At 49.1% G+C, this 24109-nt stretch overlaps 1 protein-coding gene and 1 long non-coding RNA gene across 6 annotated transcripts in view; one reads left to right on the top strand and one right to left on the bottom strand.

Moving 5' to 3' along the window:
• The window catches only part of LOC119393729 (protein timeless homolog), a 528180-nt gene that overhangs the window by 155631 nt on the left and 348440 nt on the right, over nucleotides 1-24109 (top strand). For all 5 annotated transcript variants that reach the window (XM_049416331.1, XM_049416330.1, XM_049416329.1 and 2 more), the window contains exon 16: nucleotides 11210-11288. In XM_049416331.1, the coding sequence (XP_049272288.1) occupies nucleotides 11210-11288 (79 nt within the window). The remainder of the gene's footprint in view (nucleotides 1-11209; nucleotides 11289-24109) is intronic.
• LOC119393730 (uncharacterized) overlaps nucleotides 1-24109 on the bottom strand; it is a 157022-nt gene that overhangs the window by 82909 nt on the left and 50004 nt on the right. The window contains exon 2 of the long non-coding RNA XR_005183981.2: nucleotides 7824-7873. This is a non-coding gene — a long non-coding RNA (uncharacterized LOC119393730). The remainder of the gene's footprint in view (nucleotides 1-7823; nucleotides 7874-24109) is intronic.

Here is a 24109-nt window from a genome sequence, read left to right on the forward strand (position 1 = left end):
CATTCTCCCTTTCTCCTTTTCATTTTATTTCTCTCTCTGCTGTACCTTTCCCGGGTTTGTTTCCAGGCTCATTTTTGAAGAGTGTTAGCTCAACTTCAGTGCAATGCTCGCGATAAGCACAGAACTCCTCGAGCGAGCGTTTTGTGCTGGCTGGCGCGCGCGTGTCGCGGGGCTTCATTCATTACTCGATGCTGGCGGCTCAAATTAAATTCCCGCGACTTGTCGTATGTGTTTGCCCTCCAAACTCCTTTTCTTTTTTTTTTGCTCACCTCGAATCTTTTTTTCTTTTATCTTCGGTTTTCTTATCCGTGTTTATCCCTAAGTGAAATCGTGTCTTGTGAACTCTTGATTAACGGTGGGGCGGGATTTTCTTGTTTTGTAGCTTCAGACACGGGAGGAAAAGAAGGACATGCGTGATATTACAATTAATACTATCTCGACGTACCGCTGATCAATCCTGGTTTATTTATAACTAGTATTCTGTCACACATATTGTTGATGCCAGTATATGCATAGCGTTTGCAAATAATGTAGCTAACCTACTGCAATTTTTCTTAACACCAGAGATTGACTAAGCGCAGTCTTTCGCGATGTTGTGAAGCTCTCAGTTTCTTTTTTTTTATGGTTGCGGTAAGCGGGGCGGGGTTTGAGGTGATGTAGACTGCAGGCTGAAGCGATGTAGTTGAGCAACATGAAGGCAGCGGTTACACCGAGAATCAGCAAAGTTTGCTGGTAAAGATAAACCGGGAGAAAAAAAAAAGACAAGAGAGCTCTATTCAAAAACATGCATCCCGAACACTGTGAGCAAAGGAGGGAGGAAAGGGCAAGGAGATTCCAACTCTCTCAGTATGTGGTCTATGTCGACGCGGCAGAGGACGCATCTGATCAGAATGTGGCTATCGTTGCCGTGAACTCGGAGGGTGATCATAGGGTCTGAACACGACGTTGCCGTTATAAGATCGTGTCGCCAACCTTTGCAGATGCCAACAAACACTAGCTTTGTTGGCTAGTGTTCCAGATTGTAATAGGCTAGTGTAGGCTGGTGTTCCAAATTGTTGTGTTCCAGGTTGTAAATGTTGTGGCAAGTGTTTCAGGTTGTAATGTAATTCAAATTGCATAATCCAGTCAACCTGGATTAGGCAACACTCATTACCACTAGGCGACGTTAGCGAATACAGAGCCAATGTTAGCGGATAGTAGCCACTGCTGGTATGGTTCGCGAGTATATACGGTAGTTGAATTCAGTGATCTATTATCGTCAACAGTACACACCATTGCAGAATGTGTGCGGAAGGGGCATATATAGGTACACTACCTGATGTCGAGTCCTAGAAAGACACTGTCTTATAAAAAAAGAAGAAAGAAAGAAGGAGAAAGAGAGATAGAAAAGCCACGTTCACTGCGGGTTGTTCATCCTATGGGGTCACTGCAATTTGCCGCCGCGCCCTCGGGAGGAAACGACAGAGCAATGTTGGGGACGCAACTGCCACGCTTCGCCGAACGTCTCCGCATCCTTCCGGTGCTTCTTTGTCCCTTCATTTCCCGTCGCTACGCTCGCGGCGTCTCTCCCCCTTCCCGATGCGGCCAGCAGGAACCACGCGTCCTCCTGGGTTCTCGTTTTTCCGCCATACCGCGCCACGCCGTTGCAGATGTGAAGAAGCGGAGAGAGAGAGAGCGGGTGGCTCTCGCATTCCGAGCTTCGTTTATTAGCGCGGTGTGCCCGCCTCACCGCCAAACTTGATTATTGCCTGCGCCGCAGCCGCCGCAGCCATTGCGTAGCAGATGTGGCACTGCTCCTCTCGATCTTTACCGCCTATTCGTTTTCCTTTGTTGTGCGTTGTTGTTATTCGGGTTTATTTCCGGTCATGCGCAGTAAGGGAGAGCGACAAGACAAGGGCCGCAGCTCGTATACAATGCGCTAGCTTTTTCGTTCTTGTATAGTCCTATTTATCCTCTGCGTTTTCAAGCAACATGGTACCTTTTCTACGGGCATTTGTCGCCACAGCCTCGCGCCAGGCTACACCGACGCCGTTGCCGGTGACGCAATTATTTTCCGAACTCTTTGTTTCTTGTTTAAAAAAGAAAGCCGCAATTTGCGGGCCGTCGTCATTTGTTTCCTGTCCCCCTGCGCACCGCTTTCTTTTTTATTTTCACCTTTGCTGAGTTTTGTGGTGGCGGCGAGGGATCGCTGAAGCGTTTTAATAAACTCCACCGCCGACTGGAATTTCTGTAGCTCTTTACTTTTACACTGCCGTCGGCACCGCGAATCAGAACTCCCGATCGATTTCGTAATGTTTACGGAAAGGTGGGCAGGCCTGTTTGCGCTTCGGGGTCATGAATCAGCAAGTGTCGCATTGCAGCTGCGCGTGAACTTCCAAACAAGTTTCCTGCAATTGCCGGAAGCATTCAATCGCACCGTCCAGTGCTGCAGTCTCGGCGGAGACACTTCATTCTCATCAGTGGGCATATTTTATCGGTATGGTCGCGTGCAGTCGTAGTCGTCTTAATAATCTCTGTGCGGCCCCCTGCTAGGTGTAATAAATCATTAGAGGCGATGGGACTCGCCTTTGCTTTGGAATTTGGCGAATTCATAGACCTGCCTATAGTTTAGGGTGGCATAACTTGCCAGCAGTGAGCGGCGCCAAGCGCACAAGTTACCGGGACCAGCCCATGCGGTGACCCTTGCAAGTTTAGAAGAAAGAAGCTTTCGCGTCGCAGCGATATTGGGGCCGGATGTATGTACCTCTCCAATGAAGACTCTTTGGGTGCCACCGTATTTTACTCTGGGCTGCTGTAATTTTGCGTGGCCCTCAAAAATGCATTCCCGAAGCAGCGACGTCTGCTTTTGTACTTCCGTGCAGCAGTCCAGAACGGAAGTCCTCCCTCTCTTTCATGGAAACCTTTATAGACGACGTGAACGCACTCCTGGGCACACCGCTCCTGTGCTGAAATATAGTCAAGGCGACTGTGTCCCCTAACGTATAAGGACACACCTCTCCCCCCCCTCTCTCTAGACCCTCTTTCTTGCCCTTATTTCCCCACCCCAGTGCTGGTCAGCAAACCAGATGCTAATATCTGGTTAGCCTCCCGGCCTTCCTTTTTTCATCTCTCTCTCTCTCTCTGGGAGATGTTTTCACTTTATCTTAGCCGCAAGTGTGTTGGCCTTAGGAGAAAGGCGGAAATAGGGCAGTGAGTGCGTCACGGTGTGCTTGTCTGTCACTATTTTTTTTTATATCGGTGAAATAACTTCGCACCTCAGGACCCGGTCTAGTAGCGTTAATTTATTATCATATTATATGGGTTAGGTTCCTTTGCAGGTAGCTTTCTCAGCCATTGTAGCAATTACCACATCAACCTGACGCAGAAACAACAAATTAGTAAGAGCTATCACATCTGAGGTTGTTTCTCTTTCGCAAGTGAGCTGGGGCCCGCAGTTGTCACATGGGACAAATATCTTGTAGCCCGACTTGCCAGAATGATGTGAGCCGACTGGGTTTTGTTTACGAAGGAAACAATAAATTCGGATTGACTAATTAACACAACGTGGAAGAAGAAAACACCGAGCGGCACAGATCGCAGTGTGTCACGTGTTTCTCAATTTCTCGTCCTTTTGCGTGATGCTCACTTTTTCATGGCATCGGCCGCCTTTTTTAACAGGCCGTAACCTTCCTCAATCAATCAATCAATCAATCAATCAATCAATCAATCAATCAATCAATCAATCAATCAATCTTTTTTGCCATGAATTAAGCAGATCGCCCTAACAAGCTTCCACTTTTTTCTACAGAGTCTGGTCTGCGGCGGCCGCCGTATCTTGGGCACGCGTTTATTGACGTTATGCGGTTTTATATGCGTGGACGTTAGTGCTTTAGTATCACAGTTAAGGTTAGTCGATGGAATAAATTTGTGCGAGAGTAGCCCGCCTCATGAAGGGGGACATCGATTACAAATCCGCGGAAGCCACGTGTGCGCGCTAGCCACCGTTCCGGTCTTCGGCAGCTTCCCATGCGCCGGTATAGGCTCATCGATCGCGCTTCGAGATCGCCATCGGTCACTGCTTCCGCTTCCTCTGGCTTACCCCTTCCTTCTTCCTCGGTCTGCCGCAACTTCCGTCGCGCGGCGACACGCCGCCGTCGCTGGAATCGTGTACCCCTGTTTTTGCAGTGCTCCGTCAAGGCCATCTTTTTAGCCTCGCATAGGAAGGTCATTGGAAATGAAAAAAAAAAAAAATATTGGTTTATCGATCTGTTTCTTAGCGCTGTTGTGTTGAATCTAGCTGTTTCTCGGTGCCAGCTTTCTTTCTTTCTTTCTTTCTTTCTTTCTTTCTTTCTTTCTTTCTTTCTTTCTTTCTTTCTTTCTCTTTTCTTATTCTTCTTTCTTTCTTTCTTCTTCTTTCTTCTTCTTTCTTTCTTTCTTTCTTTCTTTCTTTCTTTCTTTCTTTCTTTCTTTCTTTCTTTCTTTCTTTCTTTCTTTCTTCAGGATTTTGCTATTTCGGCTACACGCTGTTATCTCCGCTTGTGCAGTCGAAAACTCACAAAACGAAGTGAAATTGGTTGCGCACGATAGTCATGCGGGACTACAAAGCAGAACAGGCGTACGACTTCATGGCAAACCGTGTTAGGAGACCATTCACAACCAATATCCTTCGCGTATGGACCAACCGAGAGCTTATTTCCGCATGACGTCACGTGAACAGACTGCTGGCGTCACGAATCGTGCCAAAAAACGCGCAACGCCAGGAGAGAATAACGCGCTCGTTCTTTGCATTTTCAGAGGTTTTTACCGGCCCTTTAACTTGAAGCCCCTACTTGACATTGATACAGCATTGTGTAATATGTTTCTAACAAGCGGTGAAGAAACGGACAATGTGACAATTCTTTAATTTTTTTCCCACTTGCGGCGCTCTTTCTCGTCAACGCTCCGCACGTTTTTCTCGCATATACTTGTGTGAGAATATGTTTAATATGACAACAGTTTAGCTGGGAAATCTGTTTTATGTGAACACCCAGTTACAGGATTATTGCAGGCGCCATATTACAATGCGACTTTCCGAAACCTTTTCTTCTTTTTTTTTTCTCACATACGCCACACCACTTGCCAGAAAATCGCTCCCCGTTAGGGAGAAACCGCCGCGATCTTCCTCGCGACGAACGTTTGGAAAGTGTATGTATCGTCCCCACTCCAGTTCACTGTCAAAGGCGTCTCTTTTCCTCGTCCCGTATTTTACGGGAGGGACAAAAGAAGATTCCCCATCGGAAAGAGATTATCGCGGAACTCCGTCCTAGTCCCACAATAACGAGGTGGCTCCCTAAAAAGAAACGGACCTTTTATTCTTTTCAAAGAGCATAGAAAGCACCGGAGATGAAAGGGGGGAGGGGTAAAAAAAAAAAAGGTCTCGCGACTTTATACTATGTATCTCGTTAATGCGAGAACAAATAGTTCTTTTTTCGAGTAAGTCGTATTGCACTGTATACAATATCTTGTGCTTTCGGTCTCCAGTCCTCGTTCTATCACTACAGCTCGTGCCGGTACGTTTCCCGAGTCTGTCTCTCCGAGACATCCTCAGCCGGTGCCCCCGCACTCTAGGCGCCCGCCGTCTCTTCCGCATTTCGTCGCATTCAGTCCTAAACGCGGGGCGGGGTTAAGCCGCCGCCTTTTGTTCCGCGCCTTTTCCGCCCGCTGCCCGTAACGAGCTTTTAACGATGCTCCCGCCCGTTCTTCCTTATTCACGTGGAAAGGGTACACCTTGCGTTCACGGCCGGCGAACCCATTATATCCCGTCTCCGCGACGCCGTCGCCCTGTTTCTCAGTGCGCATCGCTGCTGCCGATGACTGCGCACACTTTTTGACTCTTCTTCTCGCGTATCTTTCTTTGCTCTCATGGCTATACGCCTTGTGCACCGCCTATAGAGGCGCCACTGAAAGCCACCTAGCGGGCGCCGCCGACAGTACGTGCGGGAAGCCGAGAAGACGACAGCGCTTTGCACAGCCTTGCTGTGAGGAGATGAATGAAGTTGAATGAAGGAGATGAATGAAGCCCTATTCTCCTCCCCGTCATCTGCAGTGTTTTGCACCACATTTCAGCTTCCGTTTGTTACGTTTCCCGATTATCGTATAACAGTGCGTTTGGCGAGATCCTTTTAGCACTTCCGTGTGCATCTGTGTATGCCCGCGGATTCGTTTTTCCCACAGGGCGGCAAACAGTCGAGATGGTTAATGTAACGTGATTGTGTACGCTTCTTTCATGTAGACTATGGGTGCGAGTGGGATGTCGGCGTAATGTAAAATGAACTATGCTGTCGGCTTCCTCACGAGCGTGGAATCTTACTGCCACTTTATAGTCGTTTTCTGCGCGGGATTTGCTCACCGGCATTTCAGATTGATGGTTGACTGCGCGTGCATTCAAATGTATTCTCTGGAACATCGATAATATATAGATTGAGCCTATGGTGTTGGTGGTGTGTGTATAGGGGGAGGGGGGGGGGGATGAGGGGCGTGGTGAAGTGCTGGCTGGAGAATTTCGTAATTGCACAATTATAGCGACGACATTGTCCATTTAAATAGAATCCAGAATAGCAATATAGACCAAGTTTGTCGTTGAAGTTAATGACGAAGTATCGCGGGGCTCACGCAGTTCGATGGCTGGAACGGGGAAATTACAGTATAACACGGACGCTGTTACAGCTCATACAACACAGTTTGCAGCTGCTCACGCGCTGGAAGCGAGGCCCTGCGGCGAACACCCAGGTTGCACAATCTTACGGGAGTAATGCGCTGGAATAGCGGCGTAAGAAAAATAAGTAAATGAAAAATCCGGCGAGGCATTCTTTCTTTTCTCTACAGGCACACGCCATTTTTTATTCTCATGTCTTCCTTCTTCGAGCGCTTCAATCGCGCATGCCTTGGCATTTTGCCTGGCGCTTATATAGCTGTATAATGAGGCAGTAAATTGGCTCTGACGCTACACTTTGCCTTCCTTTAAAGTGCACGCCGTTTTAGCCTTTCCACTATTTGTCCCGCTATTTTTTGTTTTTCCTTTGTTTCCGTCTTCTATCGCTTCTACTGAAACAGGGTCAGTTAATTAGCGCTCGCGCTCGTCTGTTATATAGAAGAATACAAGCAACAAGAAAGTAAATAGATGAAAATAGTTAATAAAAAGTTTCATAAGGCATGCGCCTTCGATGTAATGAGGTGTGCAAGGATATAGCGAATAGGGGAGAGAGAGAAAGATAGGGAAGGCGTTATTGGAAAAAGTTTATTGCGCCGGGATCGGTGCCCGTCGCGGAAGATTTCTTCACTCTCATGCTTCCAGAGTGCTTTCTGGGCCTTGCAGTTTTCTTCAATTATTTCTTATATATTCTTTCAGTGTGTATAGCTTTCGCGCTATCTTCTCGGTCGCTCACTGTTGATTGCGTTATCGTTATTTTTGCGCCGGCGAAGATTAATTAGGCAGCGACGGTGTTTTCCGTTATGATAGCCTGATCCGCGCGCCTTTCGCTGCTCGTTTAGCTTCGTCCGTTTTTATGTTGGAAAATAATTGCGACGAAAATGAGGCGCTTCAATCCGGTTTCTCCTCAATTACCGGTGCGTCTTCGTTTTCTGTTAACGGTGCCTAGTGTGAGGAAGTTCTTGGCTTACTTATCGGATTTAATCGGTGGCGGGTGTTTTGCAGTTGTTACCCTTTTTTTTTTCTCTTTTTGACGGTTTCTTAAGGACGTGATGGAAAAGCTCCTGACGATATTTGAAGATGATAGCCTTCGTGCTGCCACGCTTACACACACACACACACACACACACACTTCTTTTTTTTTTTGAACTCTTACCGTAGAATGCGGCTCGCGTCCAGGGATCGTATACTTGGAGTGAGTAGAATCTGTAAAAAGGAACAGAAAGCACAGTTAATGTCTCCAAGTAGTGCTTTATTTTATTTTCATTCTAGTGCCTTTGCAACTACATTCACGTATGTGATGTTGAGGTAGGCGCTTACTATTATTTGGTTTTTCTTACCGTTGAACCCACTGGAAAAGAGAGATAGAAAACAACGAACAATTTTTTCACATTCAGTGGTGTTTTCATAGAACGCACATTTGACAGCACTTGTGAATAGCACACGTCAGTGTGAAGCTATCGCATAAACGGAAAGCCTTGGCGCACTCGGGACCTAAAAGTACCAGTAAAAGAAAACCTTCCTGCTGCTTCCTGACGTTTTCTACACAGAGTTGCAGGGACGCGGTAATATAAGAAAGCTACAGTTTCGCCTCAAGGGCGAAGCAATGAATGCGATAGCAAGAAGGAGTGTCACAGTAAGAACGGTAAGCAACGAGAAACTTGCTGCGCGCTGCTCAAACACAATGGATGCACGAAAAGAACGCGCAGGTATACATAGGACGAGCGCGAACTGTCACAGTTGTTACTTCGAGTAACCCCTACTTTGGCCTTTCTAGCTAGCAGATCAGTCCTTTCGCAAACTTTGCGGTGAAAGCACAAGACGTACGAAACTGCCCCTCAAGAAATAATCGCGTGTGCACGGTCGACCACGCCTTGTATGCCAAAGAACAAGTCGAAGGCGCATCCCAACTCCCTCGAAACGCTAGACAGTTTACAATTAGTGACCCAAGAAATTTGCGAGCTGCTAGGACGCATGCGCAGAACGCAAGCCACTCTTGGACTCTTGCGCTCGCGTTGTTCCAAGACCCTGCAGCGTCTACCTTTGGGCGGCAAATAACACCGCAGAGCGCGCGACCTCAAGAGAAGAAAAAAATCACACCATCTCCCGCTAAAGGGGACCACGAGGCGATGCGAAGCAGTGTTTCGGCATGTCGAGCGCGCGTTTCAGAGGATAGAGGGAGAGTGGAGAGGCAAAGCGGAGAGCGGGTAAGGGGAAGTGGTGAGGGCAGGGGAGGGGGAAAGGAAGAGGAGTGGGAGGGAGAAAGGGTAGTGGAGAGGGAAAAGGGGGAGATGAGGTGCGGGGGGGGGGGGTTTGCGCATGCGCAGTAAGGGTGGTCACGCCGCACACCACCACCACCACCACCACCAGATGACGTCTTCCGGTTCGATGCCTAGCTCTTCGCTGTTTCAAGGTGTGTGCCGTTCAGTGTAATCGGGGAGAAAACGCGTACTTTCTGCGACGCGGTTGTTACCAGTTATCTTGCGTCCTCCCCGATTACACTGAACCGCACACAACTTGAAGCAGCAACGAGCTGTGCCTTGACGGTTCCTAGAACCGGAAGTGCTGTAGCAGACGACGCGCCGTTTTGCTATAAAGACAGCTAGAAAGACGGCGCTTCGCCAGCGCCGTCTATAATTTTCTATGTGGCGTTGGCTTGGCAGTGGCACATGAAGCCACGGCTCGCGTTCCCTGCGGGCGTCGATTCTGTTTACTAAAATAAAACTTCATTTGGCTCTAGTTGGTACATATTCCTGAAGCTAATGTTACAGCGCAAACGCAGTTCTGTGTCCTTCTGACTTCTTTGTCCTTGCACACATCTGAATATGATTTCATGTCTTCGCGTATCTAATACACTATCATCCTTGTTACACGTTTTGGTTTGGTGTGCACATGTGTGGTAACTTTGCTTCGGTCTTATATATGCATTGGCGTATGAAAGAATAATGCAGTTGTTAGTCGGCGCTTGTGTCATACGCTTCCTTTTTTCGTGGGTGTGTTGTGCGTTTGCGCTGTAATTTTATCCTCAGGATTCTGGTGGCGGTGTAACATGTATGCTGTGATTCTGTTTCAGCCGTCTCGTTTCTTCCCTCCTGTGCCATAGGTCTATAAGAGCCAAAACGTTCCCATTAGCTCATGCCACCACGAGCCACGGGGCGCTCTTCTTTTGTAGCGTTAGCTACACTTGCCTAGCCGGAGCGGATTTCGCGTAGGTCCTCATGAGCCGTGCTGCGCATGCGCGAGGATCAGTGATGCCACACAGCTGGCTCACCGGAGGCGGCATCTCACGCGCTCTCCGCCACCGCCGCGCGCGGCTCGCCGCTGCTGGTCTGCGCGTTCGGGAGGAGTAGCGTCGTAGCCGCAGCATACACCCTGGCGCCGGCGCGCGCTCAGACTCCGCCACCGCCGCGCGCGACTCGCTGCTGCTAGTCTGCGCATTCGAGAGGAGTGGCGTCGTAGCCATGGCAGACACACTGGCGCCGGCGTGCGCGCAGCTATTCGCCTTCGCTGTGCAGTCGCCGTCTGTCACTGCGCTGGAGCCGCTTGATAGCGCCTCTGACTGGCGTTTGCAGGTGGGTAACGCCATCGAGAAGAAGAGCGCAAATGCTGCTCAACGGCGCAGAAGAGCCGAGAAGCTTATCTCAACGGATCCCGAAGTAGTTGCCTGGCAATTAGCGGTTCAGCGTATGAGGAATGAACAGAAGAAGGCTAATAATCCCAGACAATCTGGAAAGCTAAGAATAATCAGCTGAAGCTTTGCTAACGCTACGTATATCCTGGCATAGCCGAGCTAAGCCACTGCAAATTTTTTCCCTGGCCGACTGGCCACGAGTGGCGTGGTGCTACAACCCCAAAATGAAAAACTAGCGGAGTGTGTCGCCAGCGATACGATGCAAACACAGCGCGGGCGACGATGCAGCATAGTCCGCGTCTCGTATAACTTTAATTTGGCCACGTGTGGCGTCCCGTGCGTTTCACCCAACGCCGCGTGCGTTTTTATTCTGCCGTTAGTATCCTGGAGAACGAATGAGGCATGGCGTAATTGTTTCATATGCAACAGTGATTCCATGCGAGGTACCCTGTGGGAAACAATTGTAGACAGCATGTACTTTCTTTTCACTGTTGAAAACTGAAGCCCTGCTATAAAGAAAAAAAAAAGAAAAAAAAAGAGGCATGGCGTAATTGCCTGAGGCAGCGAGCTGCGAAGCGAGGGGTCGCTGGCTCGAAACCCCAGTCGAGCGCCTCGGAATTCTTTCTTCTGAATTATTTTTATTTGTGGCTTTTATTTATATATACATATACATATCCGGGACATAACGGCGACGGAAATCCGCCGAGAGTGTCCATATAATTGCTATCGCAATAAAAAATAAAATGTTTGCCTTGCTTTGCTTGCCCGAAACAACGAAAATCTGATAAGAGATGGCCGAAGTGTGAGGTGTGTGTGTACTAAAGTGATACATTGAAACACAATACCTTCTAACATGGAAAAATCTTGAAGGACGCGGCGACCAATTATTTCGTATTTTTTTTTATTGTTAGCAAATGAAGAGGAGGAGGAGGAAGAACAGTACAACTCGGACAGGGAACAAGAGTTTCACTTCGACGATTTCATAAAACGGTGAGTGATGGCTTTGTTTTTGTTGTCTTTTTTTTTTTGTCACAGAACTAAAGGTCGTTCTGGTTCTACTGCTGCTCTATGGGTGGCACAGCCCAGTCAGGCAATGTTTGCCTTTGGCCTTGTCCTCTAGGACAATTTTAATATTGTCTTAAATAAACCAATGAAGAAAGAACTGATTAAGAAGTGCTGTCGTAATTTAGGAACTTTCACTGGATATATCCCCTCGCAGTATTGGCAAACATGGTCATTCCAAATATTTCTTTTTGCCGCCTAATACAAAAGCTGCCTATTTAATGGGGGGAAAGACGGGTAGCTGAACACAACAGTTCAAGTGGTTTGGACGCCTCACACCTAATTACGCTAGTCCTCCACAGCGAATTTAAAGTTCGGTAAGGCAGTCAGTCTTGGCGAAGACAAGAAGCAGTGCGTGTTTTACAGTGAAAGCTGTTATGAGGTCACAACAACGGTCGTTTTTGGCGCCCTAGTTGTCCGCCACCGCCGGTGTCAGTAGCCGATATCGCGCGAAATAAGAAAAAAAAAAAACGAACTTAACAAAAATTATGATTAATGGCCTAATGGGTACCTTGTTAGTATACTTGTATTAGTAGCCCCAAGAGAGTTCACAGCGGGCTCTAGAAATGCCGCTATTCCGGCTTTCGCTGTGCCTGTGCTGCACTTTCCGCGCAGGCCTGGCGTTTTTTATGTATGACTCTCATGGTCATGTTCGAGCATATCAAAAGGCACATCCATATACATACTATACGGTACAAATATGTTAGAGCGAAAGATGTCTCTCGGGCTAACGTTTCTACAAACATGGTCTACAGAGACATCACCTGTACGGCCACTGTTGATCATTTGAAGTACCCGTTTTGCTCTGTTTTGTTTAAAACAGATACGAAGCGCACGGTCTTTGTCGACAAAGCTGACTGCGTCAATCTGCGGACGGAATTTCCTTTGCTCTGCAGGCGTACATTCGTGTCAGCACGCTACCTAAAGGGCTCGCATCCGTTGCATGGTAGACTTTAGAAATGACTAGGCGAAAGAAAAAGCAAGAGAAAGAACTTGGTAATAAGAAACAAGTATACGAGTACTAGTGTGTCTAACTAGTGCGCTGCTCTAGTTTGTCTAACTCCTTCGGTTCGTGAGACAGGGTTCAAACTATTCGAGGCCTCCACCGCGCAGTCTCTCTACGTGGCATTTCCTGTTTACCGCCGGCCAGCCAGTCTAGCGTGAGCTTCGTTGCACTCGCGAACTGCACTTTTGTTTTGTCCCCCCCCCCCCCCCCCCCCACTCTATGGCCGAAAGCGGCAGCAGCGCTGCGCATTAGTAGCGTTCTGGCCAGCCACGAGAGCTGACGACCTGGCCTCACGACATCGACTGGAACACTCCGGCCGCATTCTCGTTGTCGTCGGGGTAGCCAGGGACTCCGTCCGATAGGAAGCCCCCGGGAAACGAAGAAACGAAGCGGATTGGCCGCGGAAAACGGAAGAAGGCATTATTTGACCCCCCCTCCGTTCCTCCTCGACACACACGTCTACCGTTCGGGAAGGAATGAGAGCTGGCCTGTACCGGCGGTGAAAGGGAGGGCTTGCCCGAGGCGACAGTCCTTCCGGCCTCTCTTGCCGCAATTTAGATATCGAAGAAGCCGGCGAGAGCCCGCGCACGTGAGCCCGAAATATTGAGGAGATGCCGAGTTAAGGAAGCGGTGTATGAGGAGGAAGGAGCACACTGTAGTGCGTGGTGGCGTTCGCACGCCTGGCATTCTTTGCCGGGCACTGCGCACGCGCACGATGCGGCGGATGAAAGTGCGTCGAAAGCTTCGATAGCTTTCGACGAAAAGAGAGATAAACAGAGAGCGGTTAAGACGATGGGCGGGAAATCTACCTTTGCTGTTCGCTCTTTTGCCTCTTCTGTTCTTTTATCTCTCACGCTTTCACTTATCTCTCCGCTGGCAATGCGGGACAGACAGAAGTAAAGGGAGTCGCGGATCCGAGGGAGAATACCTCTGGAAAGAACACAAACGCGTGAAAGGAAACTGGAGTTTGCGGAGAAGCTGGCTGCCCTCTGACGGGACAGCGAACAAAGGGTTGCTTGGCAAGAAACAAAAGAAAGCGAGAAACAAAGAGACGTACCAGGAAGCGAATCGTGCAGACAGAAAAGGAAGGGCGCTCTTTTTGCGAGTGGCGCGCGATGCCTGGGAGAACAGAACGCTGCTCAAGGACCGCGGTGTTGAATACGAAATACGCTCGCTCGCTTTTTGTCTCGGTGCCCTGTTCCGCGCGCTTTAACGGTATATACACGCCAGGCCAAGGAGGCAAAAGAAAGATATAAGAAGTAAGAGGAATAGCTGGGCACATATTGGATACACATAGCCCGCCGTCCCTCTCCTACGGGACTCGTACAAGTCACCCCAGGAATGTTTCCTATGAGTCCCCCTTGGCCCGGTTCGCTGGGCTGGCTGTCTGGGCGGACGGACGGACGAACGAGCCCGCGCGGCCCCTCCCTTACACACGGGCTTCGGTTTCGTCGGAACGCGGTCGAGCGCGAATTTGTTGCCCTCAATTTCTTTCTAGCGATAGCGAGACTGTGCGGGTGCGTTTTGCCTGCGTGCGTGTGTTCGGTTCCTGTCGTTTCTCCCGCCGTCCGCGATAAGGCATGCCGGAATTTACTGGGGCAGATACCCTTTCTTTGTTTTCTTGCGAGAAAGTTTCACCGTGGTGTCGAACAAGGCTTGGGCGAGAACTTCGTGGCGTGAAGGTTGTATAGAGGGTTTCACTGTTTACTAACACAGGCCCTGGACCGCTTCCGGTTTCCTGCGCTGGCGTAGGCTAGCAGGATTGGCAGGGAACATAAGCCTTGGCGAGTAGCCCGTAGAGTTTCAACACTTTTCTCCTTGTGTCTAGCAAAATATTTGAATTAAATATTCTTCTAAGCTACGCACAACACTAAAAGAGTTAGTCTTTAACTATAAGCGCCTTTCTTTTATGTGAAACTGGAAAAAGAATTCCTTACTCTGACAAATCTTTAAAAAACGCTTTACGCTTCGCTGTTGCAAAATAATAAATGAGGTGACCGGAAGTTTCTTGGGGTACACCACGTGCTTCTGCTATCGCAATCTTGAAACTGTCTATACTTTCAGGCGAAGCGTGTTCAAACGATCGCACTTAAAACGAGAGCCTGTACACGAATGTTCCTGGGCACGTGTGTTGCTCGCTCGCTACTCTGTCTTTGTGGTTTTACCTTGCTTTTTAAATCTTTCTTTTCTACCTCGTTGTCATTAATGTTTTTGAAAATCGAGAGTACAAGAGAACGCGATAACAAAAAAAGACCTGCTATGAAGGAAGGAACCTATCTCTATAGCTCAGTGCTGACTGGACTCATTTCTAGCGTGTTACCTCGTATAATAATGGTCAGCAGTTGCCGAAGCGTCAGAAGCCTTGATTCCTTGTACAATGTGTGTGTTCGGACAGGTAAGCGTACCTTACGCACTAACTTATAGAATGTATTATTACTCAGTCGGAGTAGCTTTCGATCATTTCCGGTCGTCTCGTGGTCGTTCAGTCTACACGTGGGCGGCTCATTCCCGGCATCTTGGCGCGAACGCGTCAAACCGTTCGACCGAGAGGAGACGCGATCGTTACCAGTGTATATATACAGTCATAACAGGTCTTCCTCATGATAAGACCGCAAGCTGTAGCGATTAGCACTACGCATCGTCTTTGCTTTGTCACAAACTTTGTGCGCGGCCTACGAGTTGGCCGCGGGCAAGTTCTCGTATACGGCCAGGCACGTTGGAGAAGTTCCTCGACCATCAGCAATTCATAGCCCTTGCAGCGGATCTTCGTCTCTACTTCTCCTGGCGGAGTTTGTGTGATGCAGTTCACCCGCTTATGACACGGTGGGGGATAGACGTCGGGAAATGGCAGACCGCGCAGGCACTCACTCTCTCCCCTTCTGTCCTCCTCGCCCTCGCGCATGACGACTGACTGACGCTCGTCGCAGGCTCCTAGCGGTCGCCGCCACCATCAATAATGGACGGGCTCGCGTCACGGGTCGCGTCCGTGGTGCATCGCCGCTGGCGACGTGGTTGCCTGCTGACGAATTCATAGCCGTCGCGCGCGCTTGAGCGGGAAGGAAAGGGAGGGAGCATAGGGAGACGTTTCGCGCGACGTCGCCGTTAAGTGAACAACCACTTAGTTCGTGCGGCCGCCGCTAGTATGAATGTTTTCGCTTGCACTCTCGCAGCTGGGGCTCACTTTTTATGGAACATGGCGGCGGCCGTAAACGAGAAAAAGAAGGCGTAGCCAAAGCATCGCGGTGGTGGACGCCAGTAAATTAAGGCGCGCTCGTAAAATGAGGCTCGCGTTAGGGGGCGTGCGTTTGGTGACAGCGCAACATACGGTGCCATTAGGCGAATGGCCACTTAAGAGAGCTACGCGCATGAATATATCTCGCGTGGCGCGCTTAGGAAAGCGTCCTTCCTGCATGTGAACGTGGCAGTGGAGAGCGCAAGTATACTTTCTTTTCCGATTCAGAAAAAGTGCTGAATCTCACGCGCGCCAAGCTCAATTATTTTTTTGAGTGCCTCGTGCGGTGCGAGTTTTATAACGTCTTGCTCGCCCATTTCTTTTTTTTTTTCCTTTTTCTTCATTTCGTGTTTGTTCCAATGAGTTCATCCAAACACCATAACGCCTACGAGTGCTACGCGTTAATGAATCTGCTGTTGGCTTTCCTAGTAGGTGACGTTGAAGTGCTGGTCACTTTAGGCGGTCCTGTATTCTTCATGAGTGTGCCGATGCATTACGTGTACTGTTGCCCTTTCTTTTGGTTTTTTTTTCTGTTTTTGTTTTTTTCGTCTTTGCCGACTATTGGAACTTTTAATGGCACTTTGTCACATATAGACTTCAACCCGCACAGTGTTGATGATGAGAAGGCGGTGGGCCTGGTGTTGGCGGTCTATTCAGAACGTTGGCGCAGTTACCGCGAAAAGGCCATCAAAAGGACATTTCGCTGCGCTAATGGCAGTCATCGTGTAGTTGGCAGGCTGGGCTTCTGCTCTATCTTTTTTTTTTTTTTTTGCTCTTTAGGCGATGGAAGCGTGTGGCTCAGCTAAACAAACAGAAGAAATAGGGAAATGATGAGGAGGCATTACTTGGAGAAAAAAAAAAAGAAAAGTCGAGGAAACAATTACTCTCTAGATTGGGAGTGTGAAGATCACACTGCCGCCGAGGTACTTCCTACTAAAAACGGTGCGGAGGGTAGAACGATCTCTGATCCTTCTTTTAAAACATTTCTTTGTTTTTGTTTTCCAAGTGGTCACACACTTGCGGTGAGGCCGTCGAAGAAGATGCCGTTTTCTCTGGAGCGAATCGAGGTCGCTGAATTCAATTCAGCTTTTCGCAATGGCCCTCAGATGAACGCTCCGTTTCCTGGAGATAATCGGCCTCATTTTTTTCTTCCCGTGGTCTCCCTTTTTTTCCTATTTCTTCGCAAGAAAAGGGAAGGAACAGATGTGACTAGTGTGTGTACACTTGTAAAGTGTACACAGGCCAGCGCATCGTGTTTGAAGAAATAGTTTTCTGCAGAAATGGTCTTGGGCTTACTTATGGTTCATTTTTTCTTCTTTTTTTTTTCTCGGAAACGGAAGCTTTCTCTTGATTTTTTTTCCGCAACAACTCAGTTCCCAAACATGTCGCCTCACTATGGGGATGATAGCATTCTCTTTCTTGTTTCTTTTGCAAATTTGCACATTTGAGCACGCGCGAAGTAAATCGCTTTTTCCTTATCTTCTCTTTCGTGATTATGTAATCCCAACACGAAGGCGGATTGTGTGCGTCTTATTTATCTTTGTCATACGCATCGTTCTAATCTCCAACATCTACTGATAGACAGATGAAAGACTGCAGGGACGGGAGCGGGGCAGGGAAGCGAGTGAGTCTGGAGGCACTTCAGCGGCTCAAGTTCTAGTTCCTCGTCATCACTTCCTCCGGAGAAAGGAAGTGATGAGTGACCTGTTTTATTATGCGCAGATTTGTCTTAGAGGCGCCACTTGTGTACACAAGGGCTTCCTGGTTTAAGCGCGTTATAGTCTGGCTCAAGCAACCGATTTGCACGATACCGCCGCCCAACCCCTGTACTTCCCTAGAGTTGGAAGCAGGCTCCGTAGCTCTTCTGCGTGTTCTCAAGATTGAATAATACGTACTTCAAGGAATCTTCTCGTGCAAAAACATTAGCGTGGATGTTCCAGGGCCACAGTTCTTCCTTAGCGTGTGCATTCATCGCCGCGTACACCAGGCGCTCTGGCCCACAGTCTAAAGCGTTCAACTGAACGCTCCCACCTCGGGCAGTGCTGCAGCTCTGCATAACTGGACATCCTGCGTCATCGACACTCCTCAACAATTACTGAAAAAACGTACCGTATTCTTCGGTCGACAGGCGACGTTACCATCAATTCTCTAAAGTGCGGCTCTAGAGTGTCGAGTCTAGGATCGTTTTAAAACGCAGCGGTGCATAAGTGCTACAAATTTTGGCGCATCATATATGTACGACTGGGCAACACGTCGCTCGGAGTTCTGCCTTGCCATGTAGTGTAATGTGTGTATTATGTATTTTCGTGTAACGATGCGCAGCTGTTTTCCTACTACCACGGACCATCCCTCGGGGCAAGGGGTTTCGGGAGAGTTCTGGTTCCAGGAGCACCAGGAGGAGCGAGCTCCGTGTTATGACCCCCCCATTCGTCGTCTCCAGTCTTCTTTCCAGGCAGCGTTTGAAGCCCTGCTCGGAGGGAAAAGGGGGGGGGGGGGGCGTTGAGGGTCTTTAAATAAGTAAGCAAGCTGCGGCGCTTGGCGTTAGCTACAAGCGTTGCGTTGCAATGCGTTCCTGCCGCCGCCTTTCCGCCAAACTCGGCGCGCGAGTCTCCATTCGCCAGGCGCCATGAATTTGAGATCACGTGATCGCGTCTTCAACCCCCCCCCCCCCCCTCCCCCCAAACCTTACACACCGGGCGGACTGTCTGCCTGTCGGTAGGCCGCCCGCCTATATGATTCTGTGCGCATTCTCGCTCAGTCGTTCGTTCGTTCGTATTCCCGGGGTCTCTGAGCGAGTGAGACGTCGACGGGCTCGCTTGGCTGATAAAGTAAGAATGTTGCCGGTGGTCTTCGTTCTCATGGATATCTCGCCGCACGCAGACGCACGCGGTGGCTTACGGCAAATAGGCCAGTCCCTCGAGATGCGAGGGCCTGCGTGTGGTGGGCCTAATAAATATTTACAGTGGCTGGCGCCGACGAGAGCCTGGTCATGTATATTCGCCTTCGCTAGCAAGCTAGCGTGCTTGTATACATGTACATGCGTTTTGTTTTCTTCCTACTTTCCTCGTCCCCACTCTTACTGCTTCCCTTTCATACCCTCCTCTCCATCGCCGTCTCTTCTGGGACCTCGCAGTTTACCTTAAAGTGAGATGTATGACGTGACAGCCCTCTGGGCTGCCCTACTTTTCCCCCAACTGAGATGGCGAGCAAGACGCACTCGGATGAGGCCCCCGTCGTCTTTGTCGCTGCCTCGCTGGAAGATTATATGGTTGCCGCGACGTCTCTGCCGTCTAAATTGTTTGCTCGTCCGGACCCAGCGCGGCGTGCCATGCACTTCTGCGGCGTGTACGCGCGAAGACGCAGGCGCCGGACGCGCGCGCGGGGACCCGTTGTTCAATTTTCCACCGGGACAGGTCGTGAATCTTGCGCGCGCTAGGTTTAGGGACGACGGGTAGGGCACCTCTGGCTGCGGTACAGCGGACGAACCCAGCCTCCTTCCGGGACGCGCCCGCCCGCTAGCGCGGTGGGCCCTAAATATACATGAATCATTGCGTACGCTGTGGTGTACATTGGCATCTCCTCGTTTCGTTTTGTTTTTCCGTGGTTTCCTGTTTGTTTAGCAAGCGTGGTTTGTACAACGACAGAAAGACGGGAGCTGCGCGTAGAATTACTCCCGCTTGTCTGATGAAGCATACGCACCTTGCGCTTGTTTCTACCCTGTGCGTGGATAGATTATGTAGCTAGCTTGGGGTGGAGCGATCTACTTTTCGTGAGATGGTCTAGCGAACGTCGACCGCGTGCAAACGGTGTGGCTCTTGTCTTTGGCAGCGAAGTCGTATTTTCTAATTTACGGGCTACTCTGCAATGAGGCTCTTTATGTGCGTTTTTTATGTCAACATTCGCCTTTGTAAATTGAACGATAACAACGTAAGGTAAGCACTCATCGCTATTGCTTCGTTTGGTGGAGCACAAGGCGACTAAACAACCGGATCAGAAATTTTCCAGCGTCATTTTTCTTTATTTCCTTTTTGTTACGCTGTTTTATGGCAATGGTTTACATATCTGTTAACTCTCGTGTTGTTTTATTGCCTTTCTCTTTCGTGGGAAGGTACGCTGATAGTTTACTGAGTTAAACATCGTCCTCACGCAGCTTAACCACTATTCCCAGCACGCTAGCCTTCAGAAGTTCTCTTCTGTTTCGTGATGCTCTATTGCGTTTGTTGTCTAAACGTAGCGTATATAGTATACAGCCTACTTTTCGGATGCACACGAACATAACTATTTGTTCGGACCCCAAAGAAAATGTTCATTTTAAATAACCCTGCTGCCTATAGCGAGCCGTAATGGTAATTTCTTCTATAGTACGGAGATGTGTGTGAATACAGTTTTTAACGCCTCAACTACGCGCATCTCAACGTTCCCGCTCAGGTTTGCCTTAAGTTGAAAGGGACACTAAAGAGAAACAGTGAATTGGTTTTTATTGATAAAGTGTGCTCGGAGAACTCTTGTGTAGTTTATTTCACCACCATAGGTTTATTATTAGAGGAGAAAACCTATTTCAAAGTTTCATTTTTAAGTTTCGCGCCGAACTTTGTAATTCGTGACGTAAAAGATTTCAAAGAGCATTTAACGTATTTTGGCGCCACTGGCTCGACGAAATTTCCACAAACTCGTTATGTCAAGTCTCTGACCGCTTCAGAGGACAATGTACTTCGATTTAACCGATTAGGAACTACGTAGGCCCAAGCAGGCGCCGTCAAAAATATGTGACGTCATGGCAAATGGTGCGGGAATTCCAAGGTGGCGTCGCCACCTGTATTTTCTTTTTGCGCGTTTTTTCGCTTATTAAGTGTATTCTCGCAGCAAGCGTGGTGTTTTTGGTATCGTGGAAGACTACTTTACTAATGCGAGAAAAGTCGTTTTGCTCCTTAGTGTCCCTTTAACCTCGAATGGCTTAACAGCCCCTGTAAAGCTGTCTTCCTGCCGAGGAAGCGAGCAACGAGGAGAAGCATTCACCATCGAGCTGGCTGCGCGGCGGCGTGAGTCGCACGGCGGGGGTCGTTAACGTCTGGCGTTCCACGTCGGCGCGCACGAGGGCCCTTCGGGGAGGAGTGCGAGGAGGTGCGAACCCCGGGGCTTTCTTGAGTGATACCCCTCATTTTGGGAGGTGGCCAGGGCCCCGTGTTGGCCGCAGCGTGCGTTGTCCGTTGCTGTAGCCGCTCGATGTGTGTGTGTACGTGTATGGGGGGGGGGGGGGGGGGGGTGAGAGGGGATACCGCTGTTGCGGTTGGGTTTTCTTGCGGGGCGAGTCGCTTTACTGCCGGATTAAAGGATCCCCGCGGGAGACCGGGTGCGCGAGGAAAGGGGGCCTCCCTCCGGTAAAGGCGCGATAAACGTTTCGTGACGTTCCCCAGGCTCGCACACACTGTACGCGAAGTGGCGTACACCCTTCTTTCTTTTGCTGAAGTCCAGAAATATCAGTACAGCGTGGTGGTATGCTACGAGGAGTGTTTGGACGCTTACCAATGCGTGTGTAAACGTGGTTTTCAGCTGTTGAAGCGAAGACCTTCTTTGCGAACCTCTCTTGTTCTTTTTTTTTTTTTTTTTGATGTGTTGTTTCTGCTGCCGCCTAGCACAAGTGTGTTCCGGGTGCGCACTTCCGGTCTTGTGATAACTTCCGGTTTCTACTTTCGGTCTCTCACTTCAGTTTAGGTTTCCACTGGATTTTCGGTTATAACCTAGCTAGAGTTATAACCAAAAGCGTTTTCTAACCAAACAAGTTTAGTAAGAAAAAGCTTCAAAATCGCGGATATCGTACCTTGTTAGCGAAAGCGGGTTAGAGGGCATCGTAGCGTTGTGCGGATCAGAGAGCGTTAGATCGGCCGCAATTTTTTTCTCGATGGTTGATGTGACATTCACACACAGTCTATTTGCCATTATTAAAAGGTGGATGTAGACTGCAACGCTTATGGCGCCTTGCGAAAATGTATTGTAATTGCAAGTACTTCGATCGATCCCCTCGCTGCTGATGGGAGCTGCAACTGTCAAATAGCTGCACAGTATTAGCGAGACAGCCTGTAACGGCGGCGTTGTAACGCAAGCCTCCTACGCCGTGGCTTCGGCTCGAAGCCGCCGCTGCCGCATGTGATTAGGCAGTACGCAGCGGGGAGGACGGATTAGGCCGGTGAAGACAACGAGTAAGTGCTGCCGGTCGCTGCCTCTTCCTCTGTGCATGTATCTATTCTTTCACCGGCCTCTACGGAGTGAGCTTTCCCTGCTCTGGGAATTGCCCTTTGACTCTTGCCGCCCCTCAGGCCACTTGTAAGGCACCGCGGGATCTTCTCATTTCTTGCTTTTCTCCCGCGAATGGTTTAGGTAAGGCTCTATGGAATCGTGTCGGGTGTTTCCAAAGGAATAAGAAGGGCTTGGCCATGCGCGCCAAGTTCCTTCGATGAGTCTGCATGAAACTATGGCGTCCGTGCTTCTTGTATTTATCAGTCAATCCCCTATGCTGAGAGGGCATGGGTTGTTTTCGCTATTATCTGAGAAACTCCTATTGCTGATGAATCAGCAGTACGTTAGGGCTTATTGGTGACGACTTGACCGTCTGAACCTTCGATCGCATGTTCTCAAGATGTTGAAAACGTGTGTGTGAAGCGAGGCTATTGAACTCGTCTGATAGCGCCTCATCTCCTTTTACGCGCATGTCCATCCTATAAGTTGGAGCGGAATACTTCACGTTTTTTTTTTTTTTGTTTTCATGAAATAGTTCGTAATACATTAATGTAACAATGTGCTGGCGATACCTCTGTGTGCTGGTCACCGGATCTCGAAAATTTGGCCGAATATGACATAAAGAAGGTATGACATGATAAAGTATACTTCCATAAATTTTCCGAATCAATGCTTAAAGCGCAAATGTGCACTGCTGGACTTTATTTGCACATGCGTGATTTTCGTGTTCTCGCTGATTGCCCTGAGATGAACCACGTCATTTATTAGTGAATCTAATATTCGGCCGGGTTTTTTTTTATAGCCATGCCGTCCGCTCGATTCTATATACATGCCGCTTTTTATAATGCTGTATTCACGGCAGGCTGATCCCAGTGATAACGCAGCCGCAGCGTTGCTCCTGATATTGACGAAGTGTGAAAAATAGTAACGTTGGAGCTGTCATCGCTGTAAAATGGAAGCCTTGCTTCTCTCTTTTTTTTTTTTAAACGCTAGCTGAACGCCTCCACTTTCTTCTAAGAGGTCATTTACTTACATTACGACCACGTGAAGCGTGTGCACCGAAGCAGTGATTGTAGTTGTGTTCTTCAACCTTAATTCCGATCGGTTTCGCCGCAGTACAGATGTTCATTGCGGTTTGACACAGCGCTTCACGGCATATATTTGACCGCATCGCTATACCGAACCGCAGTAAACCAACATGGACTGCATATAATCGTACTCATAGCCATGCTGCAGTGTCCTCGCACGTTAATTGTAGCACCGTGTAGATATCGTCTAGGGTTCACGTATATACTGCTCGCGAACTCCCGCTAGTCCATTCCCTCGAATACTCGTCTATTGTGGCACCTTGCGGGCGGAGAAAATTTCAAGTCGATCTCTCCACTTTGTGGTAGCGGAAGGGGGGAGGGGGCCAATGTCAGGAGTGATTGCTTGGCGGAGGTTTTCGACGGAGGTTCTCAACTCGATGGTGCACGCATTCGTCGGGCGTGCCGCGAGGTCATATCGGTGGCGCGACAGAAGCGTATTACTGGCGCGCTGCTTATCAACGCGCTCGCAAATTGCTCCCGCGAGGAGACGAGGTCGTTACTGAGATAAGATTGGCTCCCCACTTTCCCATGTCTGCGAGGCTGTGGAATCTAGGAAGTGTATATATAGGACCTTTGATGTAACCCCCCGAAACGACACTGGCGAGAATTGAACTCGGCCCCATAGTTTCTATAGAGGCTCACTTTGACGGCAGAGTGCGAACGCGGCGGCCCATTTCTTTTATGACGGGCCATTCTCTGCCACACCGCGGTGTTCCCCCGGCCGCCTGAGCGCGCACGGTTAATTCTAATTCATATGTTTCGACCCCCCACCGATATAGCGGGTTGTCGAGCTGCGTTTTCGTCGTTTGCCATCCCCTGCCGTGCTTGCCAGCTATTGCGGCGGCCTATTAACGCCTCGAACTTTTACGTTGTCTTTACATGCCTCCGCGTTTCATCTTCCCCAGGAGACGACTCTCTTTTAGCGCCCATTGACGGGGTCCCTGATTTCTTCACTCTGATTACGTACTTCCGCTCTTTAAGCTGCCACACGCGCAAAAAAATAAAAAAGAGAAAACAAAAAGGTAGTGATGGGGAAAGAAAAGGCCTTTAGGTAGCATTTTATTTAACCTTGTGCTGCTCTTGGCAATCCCTGTGCTTTCTGACTAAACTGTACACTCGGAGTTTATCTTCTAATAATATTAACGCCTTCTTTGTTGTGATTTTTGAGAATTGATGGAGCGACACGAGG

This window comes from Rhipicephalus sanguineus, chromosome 5 (assembly GCF_013339695.2).
Source record: "Rhipicephalus sanguineus isolate Rsan-2018 chromosome 5, BIME_Rsan_1.4, whole genome shotgun sequence".
Taxonomy (NCBI): Eukaryota; Metazoa; Arthropoda; class Arachnida; order Ixodida; family Ixodidae; genus Rhipicephalus; species Rhipicephalus sanguineus.